The 22,468-nt window shown below is 38.7% G+C and overlaps 1 protein-coding gene across 1 annotated transcript in view; it reads right to left on the minus strand.

Annotated features, from left to right (window-relative positions):
* The window catches only part of Pxn (Peroxidasin), a 1,464,583-nt gene that overhangs the window by 419,835 nt on the left and 1,022,280 nt on the right, over nucleotides 1-22,468 (minus strand). The window contains exon 6 of the mRNA XM_067787797.1: nucleotides 14,435-14,610. Within this exon, the coding sequence (XP_067643898.1) occupies nucleotides 14,435-14,610 (176 nt within the window). The remainder of the gene's footprint in view (nucleotides 1-14,434; nucleotides 14,611-22,468) is intronic.

The raw sequence follows: 22,468 nt of genomic DNA on the forward strand, positions 1-22,468 counted from the left end.
AGAATCCCTCTCGGTGGCAGACGCGGTTTCTGGTGGGAAAGAAGAAGGGGCATATTACAATCGGGCAAAGGTCGATTAGGGTATCTAAGGCGGTAATCCTGTTAGCGTATCGGCTAGTTAAGCGTGGTAGTTTTATGTGACTTACCGGTGGTTGTGCTGAATCGGCCGCTGGTGGTTATTCTGCTGATTGCCATGGACAGGGTCTCGTGTGGTTCCGGCACTTTAAACTTTAGGCCACTCACTATAGCGGCCACAGTGGTGTGATGGTAGCGTGCTCCGCCTATCACACCGTATGCCCTGGGTTCAACTCCCGGGCAAAGCAACATCAAAATTTTAGAAATAAGATTTTTCAATTAGAAGAAAATTTTTCTAAGCGGGGTCGCCCCTCGGCAGTGTCTGGCAAGCGCTCCGATTGTATTTCTGCCATGAAAAGCTCTCAGTGAAAACTCATCTGCCTTGCAGATGCCGTTCGGAGTCGGCATAAAACATGTAGGTCCCGTCCGGCCAATTTGTAGGGAAAAATCAAGAGGAGCACGACGCAAATTGGAAGAGAAGCTCGGCCTTAGATCTCTTCGGAGGTTATCGCGCCTTACATTTATTTTTTTTACTATAGAAATTTATTTCATTTTTTATTTTTATTTTTCACTTCCACTCGCGAGGTAAGGCGTCCGTTCGACTCTATGACTTTTAATTTTTGCAAATGAAAAACGGAATTTCCCTTCTTTTATAGATTATTTGATTCCTGTTGCAACTCCCGTTTTCCTATCTACATTTTTTTTTTGCAGTCAAATCCCCTTTCTTAAAAGTCACTAAAAAATCCTGCTAGGCGTCAAACATGTTGGCTACAACACTTTGTTTTGTATTTACCCACATACACACATAATATGCAGTTGGTTTGCAGACAATTGGCATTGTTACTTGCAGAGACAGTGGTGCGCGTGCGTGTAGGCGCACAGGGGCGTAGTTTGTTGAAAGGCTGTCGTTACTTGGTCCGGGGCGAGAAGGGTGGTGGTTAGGCATGGTGGTAGCCCGGCTGAGGCTCGTCGGCGTTGAGGCACAGTTCTTGCCACCTTCCTCGACCCACAGTCACAAAAACAAAATTATAATTAACATGCCTATTGGTGGAGATCAGGGACCAGAAAAGGAGTAAAAAAAAGGGAAAGAAAACAATGGAAAGAAAAAAAAGAAAGGAAAGCGGTAGGAGACCATCCGTGTCAGGTTGAATCATCCCTCCCCTCTTGCTCATGAGGCATGAACAACCTTGAACTCCACTTTGACTCCGATAACCGAGTGGAGTTCCCTTATCCTGACTTCGTCCGTCTGTTAAAGTCTAAAGTCGGGCCTAATACATGGTCTGTCAGTCTAGTAGCAACACCTCACTCATTCCTAGTGTGCCGCAAGGGCAACACCCACACTAACACAAAGATAAATCTAGACCTGCATCATTCTTATTACTATTCAACTATGGAATGTGAAATAAATCATTTTTTTTTTCTAACTAGATTTATTTTTCACAATGTTTTATTCACTCTTATATGCCTAATTATTTCAACCTGTGATTATGGGATCTTAAGTTATCTATTTCCACACTGAACCAAAATATTAAATGTTAATCTATTTATGAATTCAAGAAAACATATACAAAGATTTAAATGATATGAAAAAAAAAATGTGCAAACTTTCTAAAGGAACACCCTTTTCACAATTCAAAATGTGGGGTTGATAAAATTTTGAGAAAAAAATTTAATTAACTTAAAACTAGAATAAAGAAATGCAATAAACAAATTAAACCGATTAATAGACCACTCTTTACCTATCTCACCTAATATAATTCAAAAAGTGTCGTGAATGTTTCCTAGCAGTGATCCACTAATGTGTATAAGTATGTAATATAATAAAAATAAAAAAAAATATAAAGGGCGAAAAAAAAGAGAATAAACAAGATTTATCAATGTATCATATTACCAATCGTGGAAGTCACCACGCTCATCTGCAGACTAGGTACCAAGGCTGGAGCGGCGGGCGGCTGAAAGTAAAAAAAGAAAAGAAACAAGTATTTCCTACTCTATTATACAGAACTAAGTGTCCACATGGGCTGGCTTGTAATTTTCACCACATGAAACTTTTAGTTCCGGTTTATACAGAAAAACATGCGTATACACATTCGTAGTGCTCGCGTAAATTATTATAAAAAAATATAAAGAAAAATATTATAAAATTACTTTTATCAATGTAGTAAGTTAGATTAGTGTTATAAATTCAGTTTTGCCAAGGAAAAAAAGGAAATAAAAAACGCAATAAAAAGGTAATTAAACGAATGTACAAATTTGCTATTGCGTATTCTAGCAAATCCTCGTGGCCTGCAACATGAACTTCCTAAGTTCATAATTTACCTTCACGGAAAGATAATAACTAGTTTTCTTTTCTTTTGAAAGACAAAAAAAAAATTCAAGGAAAAGAATCAACGAAAAGAAACAACAACAAAAACTCAAAAGGTGCAAGAAAATTAATACCGATAGTTCAGCGTGGCTGTCTATCAGATAAAATAAAAGAAATTCTTGTACAAGGTGAGAAGGGAATTATGAACATATACAAATTTCTATAAAATACTTAAAGTACAAAATTATAAAAAAAGTTTAAGGAAAGGTCGAACCCGGCGAACTTATGTCGGTCGCCCTGTGTTGAGTTGGTGATGTGGTTAAAAGTGGTGCGCAGCGCACTCTTCCTATTAGCGATCTACAGACAGTCAGTCGCTCATTTGCTTACTTGCTCACTTACTTGATTGTTGCCAGTCGAAACTAGCAATGTTATTTATAAGTTGTGATGCGATGATATGTAATGTGATGGAATGGGTTATGCTGTATGCTGTGATGTGATATCGTGCTGTAATGTGATGTAGTGATGTGATGTGACGTCGCCTGATGGTGTTGTGTCGTGCCGCCGTTTTGCGTTCTTATAAGATGGGTTTTATAGATTGGTGGTAAGTGTCGCAATAGGCATGGATCCACCTCTGGCTGCTTGCGGCTTATACCTAGTAGTGTTTGTGCTTACCGGGTTTGTTGATGTACTGTTGTTAGTGTTTAGTGATGTTGTTTTCTGTTGATGATGTGTAGCATTTATGTGTATTGCTCGCAGTGTTAGAGGTGGTTGGTGTGTGGTATTGCCTGTTGTTGCTAATGTTGCGTGGTTTTGTGGTGTACTTGCTTGTGTGGAGAGGTGGTTGTTGAGCGATGGTACCCGGGTTTATCATTAATGTTGTGTGCCTTTGCGTGTATTTGTTATGAATGCAGATGTTTTTTTTAACCTGATTGGTGTTTAATGTGCTTGTATGCCGCTAGTGTTGGGTTTCTATGGTATTTGTGGTTGCAGGTTTTGCGTTTTGGCTGGCGGGTAAATGTGTGGCTGGTGTGTGTTTCGCCTAGATGGAAGTGGGTTGATGTGGTGTTTGTGGTTGTATCTTTTGGGCTTTGGGTGTTTTAATATCGGTTGCTGGTGTTTGTTGTATGTGGTAGAATCCCTCTCGGTGGCAGACGCGGTTTCTGGTGGGAAAGAAGAAGGGGCATATTACAATCGGGCAAAGGTCGATAAGGGTATCTAAGGCGGTAATCCTGTTAGCGTATCGGCTAGTTAAGGGTGGTAGTTTTATGTGACTTACCGGTGGTTGTGCTGAATCTGCTGCTGGTGATTATTCTGCTGATTGCCATGGACAGGGTCTCTTGTGGTTCCGGCACTTTAAACTTTAGGACACTCACTATAGAAATTTATTTAATTTTTTATTTTTCACTTCCACTCGACTCCATGACTTTTAATTTTTGCAAATTAAAAACGGAATTTCCCTTCTTTTATAGATTATTTGATTCCTGTTGCAACTCCCGTTTTTCTATCTACATTTTTTTTGCAGTCAAATCCCCTTTCTTAAAAGTCACTCAAAAATCCTGCTAGGCGTCAAACATTTTGGCTACAACACTTTGTTTTGTATTTACCCACATACACACATAATATGCAGTTGGTTTGCTGACAATTGGCATTGTTACTTGCAGAGACAGTGGTTCGCGTGCGTGTAGGCGCACAGGGGCGTAGTTTGTTGAAAGGCTGTCGTTACAGTTTTTCATACAAAATGCAAAAAGCTCTAAGCTTTTTCTTATAGGTCAGCCACAACACCATGATAAAGATGCACTTTAGTTAAAAATCTAAAAACTAATTATGCGGCGTAATGAAATTCTCATGTACATGCATATGTGCCAATATGTATACAAGACAAAATCAAGGGGCTCTTTAAAAATCTGAGGGAGTCTTTAAAACGGCTCGGGCGAAGATAGGTCTCATTAGAAATATGAGGAGTTATTTAAAAATTTGGGGCCCTTTAAAAATTTAGGGCCCCCATTTAAAATCTGAGTTCGATACTCTCCTGTATTGATGAATGTCTAAGCTCTTTTTTTCTTGCAAGGAGAATGCAAAACAAAAAGTTCTAAGCTTTTTCTTATAGATCAGCCAGAAAACAAACCGGAAGAACGGAACGCAAACCGCAAGACCGTATGCGCTTAAATGTAGACAAAGAAACTGTTGAATGATCTTGAGAGGTGGCAAAAATTTCAGGTCCAGATAAAAATAGAACTGGTCTCATTACATCGGGCAGACTCTACCCAGACTGGACCGAAAATATTGAATTTGGCTCATTCCTAAGGCCAGACTGGTGACAGACTGTTCGAAAAGTAGTGACTTTTTAGGGTGAGACATGCACCGAGTTTTCCATACAAAATTTGGTCCAGAAGCCTCATAAACATACTACTCCACGTCAAGAGAATTTATCAGTGCGTCGCACAGTGTAACTTTTTTCACTTTTAGGATGCCAAAATTAATAACAGCCAAACCAATGGAGCAATTCATTTGAAATTTTGCAGTGTGGTTGCAGATACCTAAGTTTGATTTGAGTATAAAAATGGACGTGATCCGCACACTTTTCCTCCTTGCCCTCATATAAGGTGAAATTTTACATAATCATATTTTCTACTTTGAAAGCACTTCCAGTGCCAATATAAGTAAAAATTGTTTAGATTTATTAACTTTAGTCTAGAGGCTTTTGATTAATATTTAAAAAAATTTATTTTCAAAGTCAAACACAACATAGGTACATATATTTGTAAAAACTGAATCGAAATACATACCTACTTATAAATAAAAAGTGATATTTTAACTGGTGTAAAGTTAATCGGAGTCAATATCGTCGACATGCTCTGGTTCAGATAATAGGCCAATAACTTCACTCGTTAATGCTCGCCGCTTTGACCTAGGGGTTTTCGGCAAACTGTTTATGGACGGGTCTGACGATATCAGCAATCTGTGCAACAAATCCAAGTTACTACAAATTCTTAACTTTTTTGTGGTGAAAAGTTCACGATAGTTTCGTGCATCTTTGTTTCTGGGCTATTGAGCTTCTTCTGAAAGTTGACCAAGAGGAAAAATAGCAGACACGATTATACTCTTTCCATGAAACAGAATTTTATGTACGCTCACTGGCATATTGTACCAAGCATATTTTGCGATGATGTATATGCCGACAGAGCGTTGCAAACTTTGCCATCAATCATGCACAACACAAACGTTGATTTCACCAGTAAGTTTAGGTTATCTGTTTGAATTGTTGTAGGACGAAGACTGGAAATTTGGTCTTTGACATATTGCACCTGCTTTGAAATGACATCTCGTATTTCTTTTGCAAAAACAAATTTTATTGGGCGGCAGTATCTCGTGGAAGATGGAGCAGGATTACTCCAAACTATAACCTTTCGTTTGTCAACCATTGTATACATTTGAAATAGTACTAGTGAAATGAAAAACATACTAGTGTCCGATTTGTTTTCTTCTGAAATCTGTTTTTTGTAACAGCTATGCTCAGCTCCATCATATCCCCATTTTGTAATTGCATTTAGTTCTTTAACCACAGGAATAGAAAGCAATACCTCTTCTTGTGCAAGACACAATCTTCGTAAGCTGTGATCAATTAGGGATTGCAATTCAATTTCAGCATAGGTTTCCGTTACGGTTTTTTTTTCAGGATAGCATAAATTCTTTGCTTCTTTTAAACAGTTATATGAAGGATATATTTTTCTGTTAAATTCTGAAGTGTGCTGCCGGATCAGGGAGTGTTCATATGTTGAAAGATTTGAGTCAACTATCATCGCAAATGCTTGATCTGGTGACAAACTTTTCTTATTTTCTTCCGAGAGTCGGTACTTTTTGATTGCAGTGCCTCTTGATGCTGATGCCGTGGACAACTCCTTAATTATTTTTGCAGAATTTATTTTCCCTGATGGTCGTAATTTCATTTCCGCTGCCATTAACAGTTGATCATTGTCGACATTGTTCATTAGTTCCTTAGTGTTTCGTTTTTTTGTGCGCATAGATTACTTTTTGTTGGCCTCCCCGGCTTAAGAATATCACGAGAAGTGCATGGCTCAACAACAAGCATATTATCTGTAAAATCCAGATTTTCTGCTTACAATTCAGAGTTTTTCTCAATAAATCTACTTGTAGATCGAAAACAACATGCCCATCTCTTAAGAATATTATAAGTTAGCTTTATGATGTATTTTTTTTAATTTTGTATGATCCACATATCTTCCAATTATACTCAAAATATGGTTTAGTATGGCTTTGTCCGTTTCTCTATCTTTGCTTTTTAGCCAAACTTCAAAGAGTGCATTTCGTGAAATAGCCATAACTAGTTGATGATATAGGAACATTTGGTACAGTGCAGTAGATTTTACTTCAATGCAGTCCATCTTTGGTATTATTCGTTTTTAACTTTGTTCTCTGTTTATATAGTCTTAGCCCAATCGTTTTATTATATCACTTGTTATAGAATGAGAAACTGGGTTTTTACGGGAAAATAATACCTGCTAATGCTTAACAAAAATATGCTTAGGTACACATTTCATTGCTTTAAAGATCTACCTAAGATCTCAAACTCCGAGTGAGCTTTAGGTAGGCGTTTATGTGATGTATACATAAATATGTATATTCCCGAAGCACTCAATTGCTTAGAAGTATCACCCATAATAGACGACCCAATTGTGGGTGACACTTCTAAGCGTGCATACATAACATAAGTTGATGGGATAAGTGCACAACTCGTTAACTATGGGAAAACTCATATGACAAACAATGAAGGCTATTCAGTGCACAAGTTTCCTTTTTCTGGGTTTTTACCATTTCAGGTATAACTGTCTTTTTTTGGGATCTAGTATTGTAGACTTGAATTGAGGACATTCCATTGTTAGGTCACTGCGCTTCATACGTGAGCGAGGGCATAGAGACCTTAAGTTGGCGATTACAAAGAAAAACGCAAAATTTCGCAATGTTTTTTTTTTGTTATCTGAAACTATATGAAATTCCCTTTAATGTGTATGTATTCGTTCAATGGAATTGGGCGGAATCAGGCAAGTTTTATTCTATTGAAAACGAAAAATTATCTAAGCTTACCAAACTTTTAGTGGCTGTCTAAAACAAAAAAAACTTACCAATGCTGTTATTAACTATTCAAGTATGTTAAATAAAATAGTTTGAAGTCGAAACAGTTATCGAAAAATCCTACCACGCGGCCACAAATTTGGTCGAAAGTTTTGGACTGTGAAATTATTTTTGTACTTATTTCAATTATCCAAGTTTCATAATGCTTATCATGGTGATCGTGGGTTTTTACTTTGCAAAGTATACATTTTCTTAACAGCTGGTTATTAATCTTTTGCATGTCAAAAAATTTTTGAGATTGGAGAACATTGTTTTTTGGACTTTTGGCATTCTAAAAGTGAAAAAAGTTACACTGTCAAGAAATAATTGTTTTTTGCACTGCCACGCTACACAAAATTGCAGCATTAATTCTTGCAGCCAAACATGCATACCGGGCACAATTCAGTTACCACTTATTTTAATTTAATTAAAATAAACTATTTTCTTTATACTAAGCTTAAAATTGTACGTAGGAAATAATTCATTAAAATATTATTTACCTTTTTCTCCGATGCTGGCTTTTTCTCCATTTTTCCACTTCAGAGTTTTTTTTAAATGGGTGATGTATCAAATATAAAAACTTTTAATTCAATGATATATAGTTTTACTAGGAGATTTACGAAATAAAGTTTTATAACCAGTAGTGTTTTACGCAATACTGGCATAAAAAACAAAAAGTTCGGTATACTTTATCGCGATTTCGGCCATATAATTTCGAATCATATGAAAATGCTCGAATTTCTTATGAAAGTGACAAGAAAACGCACTCCCGTATGAAGCTCAGGCACTTATGTATGTTAAAAAAATTACACTCACAATTTGACAACTAAACATTATTCAAAAATATGATAGCACTGAAAAAAATTTGTAATTAAAATTGTTTCATAAATAAAATTCAAATAGATAACTGACCGCAGAGTTGAAATATATGGGGCATATGATACGCCTTTTTTTCAACACTCTTCCATCAGTCCGGAACTATCGAAAGATGCGATAATGTCATACTAGAAGCAACATGTAGAATTTCGCTCCGGTTCGGGGCCAACGAAATATTACCAAGAAAGAACTAGATATCAGCTGTAAAATTTAATACTAGTTCGTAACTATCCAAAAAGTGCCAATAAAGAACTAGTTCTAAAGTGGAAATTTGTATATAATTGCGGGGACAATTTCAACCACCTAACAACATCGCAATGTTGCATTCGCCAGTTGAAAGCATGTAAAAGAGATAGATGGCGAACTATTAGTGGTTCAGAGTGCAGTAGAAGTGCACTAGTTTTGAACTAGAGATTCTCTTAGGGGGTAGTTTCTGTGATTTTGTATTTCGATATATTATTTTTCATGGGTATGAAATGTTTTCACTTAAACTGGGAAGAATCATTAAAAACCATGAATACCATTTACTTCTTAAAAATTTTATTATATTCAGGTGGTTTCAGGTTTTATTATACTGAGCTGCTGAACTCAGTAAGCTCTGTTGCTAATATATGTAAATTTTAAACAAACCGAGCGTAGCCCTCTAATTAAGCATTTCGAAAGTTATCAAAATCAATTTCCAATGCAACATTCCCGTAAATCTCCACACTCACTTTTAGTATAATTATTGAAAACCAAATTCTGACGTTGTATATAAAATGTGTTCCTACAAAAACTGAGGCTTATAGGTCAAAGTAGTTTTTCCCAGCTTTCAGAATTAAATTTATTTCTCTTGTATGTTGATGATGTAACTATTTACGTAATATTTTAAGCAAACATTTTGTAACTTGAAACCAAATCTTCAACTCTTCCCGACCTTAAACAATTACAATTTTTGAAATTTATTTGTTTTTTTTTTTTTTACATACAAAAAAAAAAATTCAGTGCACATACAATTATGTACATGCGCCTTTTTTAGATAATGCACCTGCTTTTTTAATCCCATTTATTTCCATATTCCCTGGGACCCAGTAGATGTATGCTTTTCCCACCCCGATTCTTTCCAGGTATTGCTTGCACTCTAACATACTTTCAGATGTCGTGCTATGCGAGATTATTGCCTTAATTGCTGCTTGGCTGTCAATATGAAACTTAACACGGCTGCAGTTTAAGCTATTCTCTTCCGGTGCTACAGTGATCTGGCAGCTTGTACGATCTATTTATTTCCGTATAATCACAGTATACCGCAGACCCTACTCATTCCAATACTTTGGAACCATCTGTGTGCACATGTATCGCGTCGTCCGCCATTTGAGCACCCTCGCGTCAACCATCCCCATCTATTGTGGCTTTAGGAGCCCCCTCGAAAGGGAAGCAGGTAGTTTGTTGGTTCTGTAATTGATGAAATTATACTAGTATGGCCGTATGGTTCGTACTCCGTAGTAGAGAATAGGGTTTACAATCGCTGTAAATAGAAGAGGGCGATAAATCCCACGTACACCCCAGCACTCTTTTACATGTATAACGCGCCGTCAAGGCCTTCTTCAACCTCTTCTCCACGTTGGGCTTCCACGACAGGTTACTGTCTAGGATGATTCCAAGATATTTTGTGCAAGGTTTCTCCTGTAGGGCCATCCCTCCTATCTTAGGCCTGGCCAAATTTGGGACCTTATACCTCTTAGTAAACAAGAAGGGTATCCGTCTTCCCGAAATTAGATGCCCTGGTATGAATATCCCGAAGTGCCCGATCCATCAAAGAGCTAGTCGTTGGAAGGCACTTTCCATTTATGACAATTGCAAGGTCATCTGCGTAAGCTATACGTTTTACGTGTCGCTCATCGAACCGCATGAGCAGTTGGTTGATGACCAGCGTCCACAGCAGAGATGATAACACCCCTCCCTGCGGCGTGCCCCTGTCCACTGATTTCGTGGCTTCTTACAGGTCCCATTGTAATGTATTCTTCCTGCAATTTAACATGCAGCCGATCTATCTGGTTTAGGCTGGATGTGCTTGAATGTAATAAAGACCGTCCATGATCGCCCATTTAGAAACATTGTTGAAAGCCCCGGCAATGTCTAAGAAGACTCCTGGAGCATGCTTCTTATGTTCCACGGCCTTCTCTATGTTTATTACCACCCTATGCAGTGCAGTGTCTACCGACTAGCTTGTGGTGTACGCATGCTGTGTTGTGGAGAGTAGCTTTTCATCCACGTTGGACTTTATGTACACATCTGTCAGCTTCTCAAAGGTTTTGAGCAGAAATGGTGTAAAGATAATGGGCCTGTAGTCTTTACCATACATGTGACCGAAATTCTCCGTCTTTGTTAGTAAAGCTACACGAGCAGCTCTCCAAGAGTGCGGTACATTATTCAGTCGTATGCACCCATCGAATATTATTTTAAGCCATTCCACGACCGCTCTACTTGAAACTTGTAGCATGGCGGAGAATATACCATCTAGGCCCGGCGATGTAAACTTAGAGAACGTCTTCACCGCCCATTTGATCTTGGTATTGGTCACCAAGCCCGGCGCTATCCGCTCTGTGATCGAAGTATGAGTGCTATCTGCTGGATCTTCTGAATTATATCCCGATGGGAACCTCTCACTAAATTTCTTTTACATGTCCTCTTAGAAGACTCAGCTCATTGCTCCACCATCTCGGTTTTGATTTTCCTCTGATTATTCTTAAAGGGCAAGCTCTGTTATACGCAGTCATAAGCGTCATAAGTGCAGTCATACGTGGATGGAAAAAAATGCGCCAGCGGTTTTAGCCGACAATACGGTTGACATAATTAGATGGTGGGCGAACAGACGCGCACACAAGCATAAATACAGCGCATCCCCAATTACCATCACCGCCAAAGAGGTTGAGGAAGTCATCGGTCATGCTAAACCATCTAAAGCAGTGGTCCCAGATGCATAGCCATGCCTATGCTTAAAAACCTAGGCAGAGAGGGATTTAATTATCTGGCGCATGTCTTAATTTGTCCCTTTCCCTCTTCTTCATCCCCGAAAAATTTAAAATGGCCGAGGTGGTTCCGCAACTAAAGTCTGGGAAACGAGCTAACATAGGAAATTCCTATCGTCTGATATCTCCCCTATTGTCAGTAGCCAAGACACTTGAAACCATTCTGCTTCCCTATTTTAATACAAATTTGCAACTATCCAATCATCAGCATGGCTTCCGAAAATTATTTAGCACCACCACGGCGTAAATGCCATTAGCACTCAAATAAATTGCGGATTAAATCAAAACCCCCACCATAGGACAGTACTTGTTGCGTTAGACCTGTCAAAGGCTTTTGGGACGGTCACACGGTACGTTACTGCAAGACCCGGAAGGGCCCCCCTTCCCTCAAGTCTCAAAAGGTATATCAAAGCTGCCTTCACCACCAGAAGGAGTCACTATCGTTTCCTACGCCGATGACTGCACAATAGTGGCCACAGGCGCAGGCCCACAGATCGACGAGCTTGGTAACAAAATAAACAGCTATCTCCCCGATCTCTCCAGTCCCCCCCCCCCCCCCCAACCGGGTTAGGGGGTCAGAATATACCCGCGGTAGGTATGCCTGTCGTAAGAGGCGACTAAAATACCAGATTCAAGGGGCTGTGTAGCCCAACCCTTCAGGCTGCCAGCGCAATATATAGCTTCTCCAAACCCAATTGTCAAAATCACTTATCCGCGACGAATCTTGTTTCACTAACAGACGAGGCTCTGGCGACGCCAAGCTCCTCATGGAACTTGGGGGTGGGGAGGGAGGGATGGACTGAAGGTTTAATGTGGCCATATAAATTGTTCCCGAGATGGTCGGACTAGCACCTTAATGGTGCTGTGTTACCGGAGCGTACCGGATCTGTATCCGGCAAAGGACCATCACATCGATAACACTCCCCAAAGCCTTCGGGAGCAACCTTATCGCTACAACAACAACAACATCTCTCCTGTCGATGTCACCACGCTGCCAACTGTCTTACACCCTTAAATCTTGGGTGTGGCGTTCGATCTGAATCTATATTTTGGAAAGCATGCAGCCGAAAATCCAGAGCCGTGATAAAATCCTCAAATCTCTTGCTGGCAGCACTTGGGGTAAAGATAAAGTAACGCTCATTACCACTTACAAATACGGACTCAGAACCTTTACGCGCTGTCTCTTTACCTCCCCAGAACTCCATCTACAAAATGAGGCGAGAGTACTCCCCATTAGGGAGAGAAATGAAATGCTAACCAAACGGTTTATGTTGAATACTCAGAAACCTGGGCATCCCAGCAGACATCTGATTGATGAGGCTACACCGCCCAGGGGCTTAAAGGGTCATCTCCGTAAGCATTATGAGGAAATACGGCACCTGAGAACATAGCCGTATGAAGCTAAAAAGCACAAGCAGGTCCTCAGTGATATCTATAAACAGAAGTCGGGCCTCTATGCCAGGAAATGCCCGGCAAAGCCGGTACTCAAAGATAAATACCCAGAACTAGCATAGGAAGAACGCACTCTCCCTAGGGAAACGCGCGACACTCTAGCTCGACTTCGATCTGGATACTGTAACAGGTTAAACTCTTACCTATCCAGAATCAACCCCGACATACAAATTGTGTGTCCTGCTTGCAATTTCCCCACATGACACCAACCATCTCTTTAAATATATTGTGGAACCAACGCCTCTAACACCCCTCTCATTATGGTCCGGCCCTGTTGAAACAGCAAGTTTCCTTCAACTCCCGTTAGAGGACATCGATGAGAATTTGTGATCGGTCGAATCTATGGGATAGGGCGAAGCACTGCTACAACAACAACAGCACGGTTCCTGGATCAGCGCCAAGTAAAACGAACCCTCCTCAAGGGTTAGGAGGAGTACGGTCGACGCCACTTTACTCTGTTTGAGGTTCTTCTGTAAGACTCGCAGCACCATTGGGCTGTTTGTCCCCCTCCAGCACCTTCTTCGTGATGTTTTCTTCCTCCTCTTGCCCTTTTGGTTTAAAGCTTTAGAGGCCATCTCCAGCCTCTTCCACTCCTTGCAAATTACATTTGTTATCCTCGGGACTCTTTTTACCGGGTCGTAAATGCTGTGCTGAGTATTCCTCTGTGCAACTACCAGTTATTTGGCTGTTGGTCCTCTTCTAATACCTTCGTGGTGACGTCCGTGTCCTCTACCTGTCCCTTTTATCTAAGAGCTTTGAGGTCCTTTTCGACTTCGCCCACTTCGAGCGTGTTAGGATTGTTATCATCGAGATATCCTTTCCTGAGTCGCATGTAAATTTTGCCCGTACCCCAGGAAATTTTTCCAAGCTGCATGTATAATGTATCCTCCGCCTGCTTGTTTATTTGGAAGATGTAGAACTGAAACTCCTGCGTAGGCCGAGATACTGTAAGTAACTTCCAATCCTGTGTCGGTATATTCGAATTGTGATTCCACAGCACTCGCAGCGTATGGTCCAACTTCATAACGCATGGTATCCATACTTTAACTTTTGGTATCGTGGGGATTTTTTGGGCGTTTTATCCACCACATCAAACCGCGTGTTCGTGCCTTTGTGCTTTGCGACATCACTCATCTTCTCGGGAACAGCCAGCGTCTTAGTGTTATCTCCCTTTTGCACCTCCGATAAAGCCGGAGTCTTAGCGTTACCTCCCTTTAGCACCTCCGAGAGAGCCGGAGTCTTAGCGTTATCTCCCTTTGGCTTATTTCGGGGACAACATTGTTGCAAAATTTACAGATAGCTAAATGACAGAACAAAAAAGAATTCAGAGCAAGACAACTTACACTTATAGCGTTTTCTATTCTGAAAAAAATTGTTACCTAAATAAATGGTAAAACATTAATAGAGTTACTCCTACCCTTGAAAAAATACTCTCAAATGCCATTTTCGACATTATGCCAAATATTTTATGGATTTCACACTTCATTTATCCACAATGGTGAAGTCATCCAGACAGTGCTAAACAAAAGCTTTGGCTTTTTAAGTCCCGAAATTATACATTTCACAATTTTTTGACAAAAATAACATACCTGAACATTGGTGTCATCTTCCGGCTTGCAGGGCATTTCAAAAATTGATCCAGCAATGGCTTCTAAATCAAAGGGTTCTATGACTATCCGTGGTAATGCTCCGGCACCGTCTATTGCTACATTCGCTTGTACTGACGTCTTTCCATTTAGATTATGGGCAATGCACGTGTAAATACCTGTTTAAAATTAAAAATGGACGACAAAAGATTAAAAAGCTTAGAAAAATGGCTAAGGATTGGAAAATATATAATAAATAGCCTGCAACGAATAAACGATGTTCCGAACTGGCGCAGAACTATTGCATTAAACAACGGTACTAGCCAGGGACGGATCTAGAAAATATTTGAGGGGGGGGGGGGGGGTGGCGCAGTGCAGGGAAGGGGGCCCTATCAAAATATTTCATATTATACCCTCAGTCCGTTTTACAATTCCATATTGCATTCCTGCGCACAAGTATCAGTTCACAGTAAATATAAAGGTATAAGGTTTAATGTAAGTTTTCATATTTATTTCAAATTAAACTTCAACATAGTTATCAAAGTACAGCTAACTCAAAAAAAAAAATGTGGTAAAAGAGAGGTATATATGTAAATAATACTGATTTTGCAGTTGATTTTATATTTTTTAATAACAAAAATACGTTCTTTTAAAAAAGCACCAAAAAAGCAAGACTGGAGCGTTCACAAAGTAATGTCTAGCTGCCTTTTTTCTCTAGTACTTGGTCACTAGTCACTGGAATATCGCGATGAATATTAAGTAAAGCCAGCCCATTGAGTCGTTCCTCTCCAGTCTTGTTACGCAAATACGTCTTCAATCTGGGTAAAGTTGAAAATGACCAGTCACTTGAAGCTACTGTGACTGGAAGTGTAGCACTAATTTGAAGGAGCCGGTAAATTTGTTTGTAGAACTGGACATCACACACATCAAGAGCTTCTAAAAATGTTTTTGTCCCTTCCTGAGAGGAATTTTCATGCAAAATCTATAACAATGCACATATAATTTTATAATTTTGAACTACCAAATGGAAGTTGCATAGGTTCTAGAACCACTTCTTACCGTTTCCACATTTTAAAATCAAATTTTATTTCTTCAGTAATTTCAGTAAATTCACTCGGCCATACTTCCTTGAAGGCAAAGATGGTCCTGTTTATTTCAGCTTCATCGATCTCTGCACATTTCGCTGGAATAACATTTTGTATCTTGGAAAGCAGATCTCGCTGCTTTAAAAATCTCGATTCCAGCTCCTCAGAGTACTTTTCCAATAATGGGATGTAGATTGATCGCGTATAGTACTCTTCAGAATCTCCACCATATTTGTCCCGATTTTTCTGACGCCCTGCTCGTCTAGGAACAGTCAGTATGGTGCCAATCGATTGAGCAATATTTGTCGCTGATTCGAAAATTTCTCGGAATGTTTCATCTGCCATGCGTACCGTCCTTTATTTCGTCATGGACATCATTAGCATATTCACTGCAATCACTCAACTCACAGTCTTCTTTCTGTAAATTGAGACTCAAACTTTTAGTCAATCCGAAGATTGGTTTGAGCACTGTCAACGAAATTATGAACTGCGGTGTTTTAGTTGCAGCAAGTAGCTCATTTGGCTGCACGCCATCAGACTTAATTTTCAGCTCGTCCATTTCTTCTAGAGCGGATGCGATAAATTCTATGCTATCGTAAAACAGGTTGAGTGATGCAAGGCGTTCGATCTAACGCGTTTCGCAAAATTTCAAAAGACGAGTCTGCTTCGCACCAGTTTTTGATTCTACTATGTGTTGCTTTAATATGATGCCAACTTTTCGGACCCAAAAAAAAAAAAATATTTACGAGTTTTACGCAACGCCGTTTTTTCGTCTAAAATTCGTTTTTTCGTCTAAAGCTGTGGTCTATAAACAGGGTGATGGAAAACTCTGTACATATATTTGGCACACGTGTTCCTTACGTCGAGAAGTGTTAGATAAAATTTTTTCCGTCTAGTGTAATTTTTTCTGGAAATCGGTGCTCAAATTTTTTTAGACCAAAGCGTCTTGACCTTTAAAGAAGCTATTCGATTTGATGCTGTGGTCGTGTTTTTCGTCGTATAGAGCTCATACACCTTCAGGGGAAAGATTCCAAAATGTTCTGTGCATGTGGCCGGAAAAATATGAAAGCTCCAATTTTATAACTTTGAGCCCCGGTTGTACATAGCATCTGAAAAGGTTAAGAGACGCGCAAATATGAAATTTTCAAACCTCTTCTTTAATTTTTTTATATAGTGTGTGCACGTAACACACGGCCATTGTGAACGCATTTTATAATTGAAATTTAAGTAACTTCCCAATAAGCTACAAGCTTAAAACTTCGAATATAGTTCACCGATGACAATGCAATAATAAGGAAAAACAAGTAAGGAAGGTTAAGTTCGGGTGTAACCGAACATTACATACTCAGTTGAGAGCTATGGTGACAACATAAGGGAAAATAACCATGTAGGAAAATGAACCGAGGGAAACCCTGGAATGTGTATCAAATGAAAGGCGTTAAAGAGTATTTTATGAGGGAGTGGGCCATAGTTCTATAGGTGGATGCCATTTAGGGATATAGCCATAAAGGTGGATCAGGGTTGACTCTAGAATGCGTTTGTACGATATGGGTTTCAAATGAAAGGTGTTAATGAGTATTTTAAAAGGGAGTAATCCTTAGTTCCATAGGTGGAGGCCATTTCGAGATATCGCCACAAAGGTGGACCAGGGGTGACCCTAGAATTTGTTTGTACAATATGGGTATCAAAAAAAAGGTGTTAATGAGTATTTTAAAAGGGAGTAATCCTTAGTTCCATAGGTGGACGCCGTTTCGAGATATCGCCATGAGGTGGACCAGGGGTGACCCTAGAATTTGTTTGTACAATATGGGCATCAAACGAAAGGTGTTAATGAGTATTTTAAAAGGGAGTGGGCTTTAGTTCTATAGGTGGACGCCGTTTCGAAATATCGCCCTAAAGGTGGACCAGGGGTGACTCTAGAATATGTTTGTACGATATGGGTATCAAATTAAAGGTATTAATAAGGGTTTTAAAAGGGAGTGGTGGTTGTTGTATAGGTGGTCGCCTTTTCGAGATATCGCCATAAAGGTGGACCAGGGATGACTATAGAACGCGTTTGCACGATATGGGTATCAAATGAAAGGTGCTAATGAGTATTTTAAAAGGGAGTAATCCTTAGTTCCATAGGTGAACGCGGTTTCGATATATCGCCATAAAGGTGGACCAGGGGTAACCCTAGAATTTGTTTGTACAATATGGGTATCAAAAGAAAGGTGTTTATGAGTATTTTAAAAGGGAGTAATCCTTAGTTCCATATGTGGACGCCGTTTCGAGATATCGCCATAAAGGTGGAGCAGGGGTGACCCTAGAATTTGTTTGTACAATATGGGTATCAAAAGAAAGGTGTTAATGAGTATTTTAAAAGGGCGTGGGGCTTAGTTCTATAGGTGGACGCCTTTTCGAGATATCGCCATAAAGGTGGACCAGGGGTGACTCTAGAATGAGTTTGTACGATATGGGTATCAAATTAAAGGTATTAATGAGAGTTTTAAAAGGGAGTGGTGTGAAGGCGTTTTCCAGATATCGACCAAAATGTGGACCAGGGTGACCCAGAACATCATCTGTTGGATACAGCTAATTTATTTATATATGTAATACCTGCCACGATTTTAAGGGTTTTTTATTTCGCCCTGTAGAACTTTTTCATTTTCTTCTACTTAATATGGTAGGTGTCACAACCATTTTATAAAGTTTTTTCTAAAGTTATATTTCGCGTCAATAAAACAATCCAATTACCTTACCATGTTTCATGCTTTTTTTCGTATTTGGTATAGAATTATGGCATTTTTTCATTTTTCGTAATTTTCGATATCGAAAAAGTGGGCGTGGTCATAGTCGGATTTCGTTCATTTTTCATACCAAGATAAAGTGAGTTCAAGTAAGCACGTGAACTAAGTTCATTAAAGATATGTCGATTTTTGCCCAAGTTATCGTGTTAACGGCCATGCGGAAGGACAGACGGACGCCTGTGTATAAAAACTGGGCGTGGCATCAACCGATTTCGCCCATTTTCACAGAAAACAGTTAATGTCATAAAATCTATGCCCCTACCAAATTTCAAAAGGATTGGTTAATTTTTGTTCGACTTATGGCGTTAAAAGTATCCTAGACAAATTAAATGAAAAAGGGCGGAGCCACGCCCATTTTGAAATTTTCTTTTATTTTTGTATTTTGTTGCACCATATCATTACTGGAGTTGAATGTTGACATAATTTACTTATATACTGTAAAGATATTAAATTTTTTGTTAAAATTTTACTTAAAAAAAATTTTTTTTTTAAAAGTGGGCGTGGTCCTTCTCCGATTTTGCTAATTTTTATTAGGCGTACATATAGTAATAGAAGTAACGTTCCTGCGAAATTTCATCAAGATATCTTCAACGACTGCCAAATTACAGCTTGCAAAACTTTTAAATTACCTTCTTTTAAAAGTGGGCGGTGCCACGCCCATTGTCCAAAATTTTACTAATTTTCTATTCTGCGTCATAAGTTCAACTCATCTACCAAGTTTCGTCGCTTTAGCTGTCTTTTGTAATGAATTATCGCACTTTTTTGGTTTTTCGAAATTTTCGATATCGAAAAAGTGGGCGTGGTTATAGTCCGATATCGTTCATTTTAAATAGCGATCTGAGATGTGTACTCAGGAACCTGCATACCGAATTTCATCAAGATACCTCAAAATTTACTCAAGTTATCGTGTTAACGGACGGACGGACGGACGGACGGACGGACATGGCTCAATCAAATTTTTTTTCCATCCTGATTATTTTGATATATAGAAGTCTATATCTATCTCGATTCCTTTATATATGTACAACCAACCGTTATCCAATCAAACTTAATATACTCTGTGAGCTCTGCTCCGATAGTTGGCGCATGGATTGAAATTTTTCAAAAAATCGTATTTGTGGTCCGATAGGGTTCATATTTGGAACAAATAATACATACATGAATAGAAAGCGAGCTATGAAAAAAATTGCCGCTAGGTGGCAAACGAATCGATATATTCAAAAAAATCGTATTTGTGGTCCGATTGGGCTCATATTTGGAACACTTAATGCATATAAGAATAGAAAGAGACCTATGAAATAAATCGCCGCTAGATGACGCAAGGATCGAGATATTCACAAAAATCGTATTTGTGGTCCGATTTGGTACATATTTGGAACACATGATACATACATGAATAGAAAGCACCCTATGATGTCCGATTTGGCTCATAATTGGAACAAATATTACATACAGTCCGGTAGGAGTTACATCAAAATATTTTGTAGTTCGAGGAGTGACAAGCATACGTGGCGCAGAGTCGAGTAAAGTCTTTGGTAGGATTATGTATTGAAGAGTTAGATTGTAACAAATTGTCGGGAAAGAGTCCTTGTAATAATGAGTCACTAAATGAACTAAATAGAAAAGAAATAATAGGCAATTAAATAAAGACTAAAAACTTGAAAAAAAATTTTAGTTAAACGGTTTTATTGAAAACAATACTTACATGAAGTAATAATAATACTAAAACTAGAAAATAATTAGGTAGGTCCTAGGTACTAGTCATTACACTACTCATCACTCTAGGGCGTTGATCATACAATTAAATAAAAGCGTTGGACGCGTAAAAATTTCTGTTGATAGTCATATAGTTATAAGAGCAACTGAACCTTAATAAGGTTATGCTACGCCTCACATTTTTAGAAATTTCACGCGTCCAACGCTTTTATTTAATTGTCTGATCAACGCCCTAGATTGATGAGGAGTTTTATGACTAGTACCTAGGACCTACCTAATTATTTTCTAGCTTTTAATATTATTAATACTTCATGTAAGTATTGTTTTCAATAAAAGCGTTTAACTTTTTTAATTATTTTATTTTTGGAATAGTAGGTAGAGCTTGAATCGAACCTTGTATCCTTTATCAATACGCCGATAAAAACAAAAGTAATTCTTAATAAACCAAGAGCACATGGGAATGTCAAACAAAATAATTGACAATAAACAACTCCAGCATTATCAGCACCAGATGGCGCAACGCTGATTAAATATATCTCTGTACAGCTAAATGGTTAGCGCAGCGTGCCTAAAGCGTACTGATGATGAGGCTTAGCAACTTTCGAAATGGATCTATCTGCGCAGATATGGCAGGTTGTCTGAAAAAATGTCTACCTACTATTCCAAAAATAAAAAAATTTAAAAAATTAACAAAAATAATAACTATCTGGCCTTAAACTCGAATCGAACCTTAATTCCTTTATCAATAGGCCGATAAAAACAAAAAGAATTGTTTATAGATTATAGATAAGGCGAGAAGCCAAAACTAATTGGCTGGTATGGCTATGGCTAGGCGTTATGGTTTGGCATAATTGACCAATTACATTGATTTCCATAGGGTTAGTTGGACCAGATGTTCTATATGGATATGGACATGGCAAGTTTTCCGCGAGCTTTGCCCTCCACTAACGCGGAACTATCACATTAAAAGGCGGCACTAGTTCTTATTCTGTTCCATCGAGGTGTCTTCAACTCACACTTTCAAAGTTGGGATGTCCTGCGAGATACCGATTTCGCCCCTTTGCAGGCTTTTAGAACATGTTCTTAGCTGGTTCAGTTGCAGGTGTGTCTGATATAGTCGCTGCCTTTGATTCATTAATTTAAAACAATATAACTCAGACTAAAGTGCTAGCTGTACAAGGGAACATCTTGCCCCGGGCGCTACTCACAGGCGGCGCCAAATGGTCCGCAAAGCAGAACTTCCTAAATGGTTAGCGCAGTGTGCGTAAAGCGTACCGATGATGAAGGCTTAGGAACCTTCGAAATGGATCTATCTGAGTAGATATGGCAGGTTGTCTGAAAAATTTTCTACCTACTATTCCAAAAATAAAAAAATTTTGAAAAATTAAAAACAATAATTATCATAAAAATTATTGTTCTGGCCTTGAACTCGAATCGAACCTTAATTCCTTTATCAACAGGCCGATAAAAAAACAAAAGCAATTGTGTATAGATTATAGATAAGGCGAGAAGCCAAGACCAATTGATTGGTATGGCTATGGTTAGGCGGTATGGTATGGCACAATTGACCAATTACATTGATTTCCATGCATTCTATGAATTAAATCCATGCATATATCCGGAAGACTTGCGACAGGTTGTGGAATAATTGAAGGCATATATCTTTTTTCCTCACGTTCAACGTTACGATGTGAATTATTAAAAATGTCTTTAACAAAAACTGTCAAACGTGAATCTAAAACACGATGGAGCGCCAGAATACAAGCGGTTAGCATTATCGTCGATGGGCTATGGCATTCAGTCGAATACCTAGCGTAAGTGGCAGATGACACTAACACTACAAGCAACACCAGAAGCAAAGCTACAATTCTCTTGCAAAATATACTAAATTTTAGTTTCATAACATTAGTTTATTTCTCGTATGAAATCTTAAGAGGATTGATTGTGTGCAGCTCAGATTACAACATCCGGGGATGAATTTTAGAGAAGCGTATTATGATCTTAAATCATTAGCGACTGAATTAACCAAAAAAATATTTTGCCCCGGGCGCAAGAAAGCCTGACTTGGCCAGTGGTATTTGAGGTCGGGTTAACCTCCAACGTGGAAAAAACTTATCTAGTATTATTTGCTAGCAAATATAAGGTTCCTAATTGGACTAAGTCTCAACTTGGATGAGGTAACCCTACAATGCAAATATAGCGGAAACTATCTATCTAGGAGAAAGCCTCCGCAGCACTGTATGAATGAAAGAGGATGCTGGGATGTACGTGGACAAAATGATCACATTACCAACTGCAACAAGGCTTAAGTCCCTGGGGCAGCTTTATTTTAATTTTTTATTTTATTATTATTTATTTAAAGTCGACACAAAATGAAAACGGTCGACTGGTAAAGTATAAAATTTGTACAAAAAGTATTATACGATTAACATTAAATAAAAGTAAAT

This window comes from Eurosta solidaginis, chromosome 5 (genome assembly GCF_040869045.1).
Source record: "Eurosta solidaginis isolate ZX-2024a chromosome 5, ASM4086904v1, whole genome shotgun sequence".
Lineage (NCBI taxonomy): Eukaryota > Metazoa > Arthropoda > Insecta > Diptera > Tephritidae > Eurosta > Eurosta solidaginis.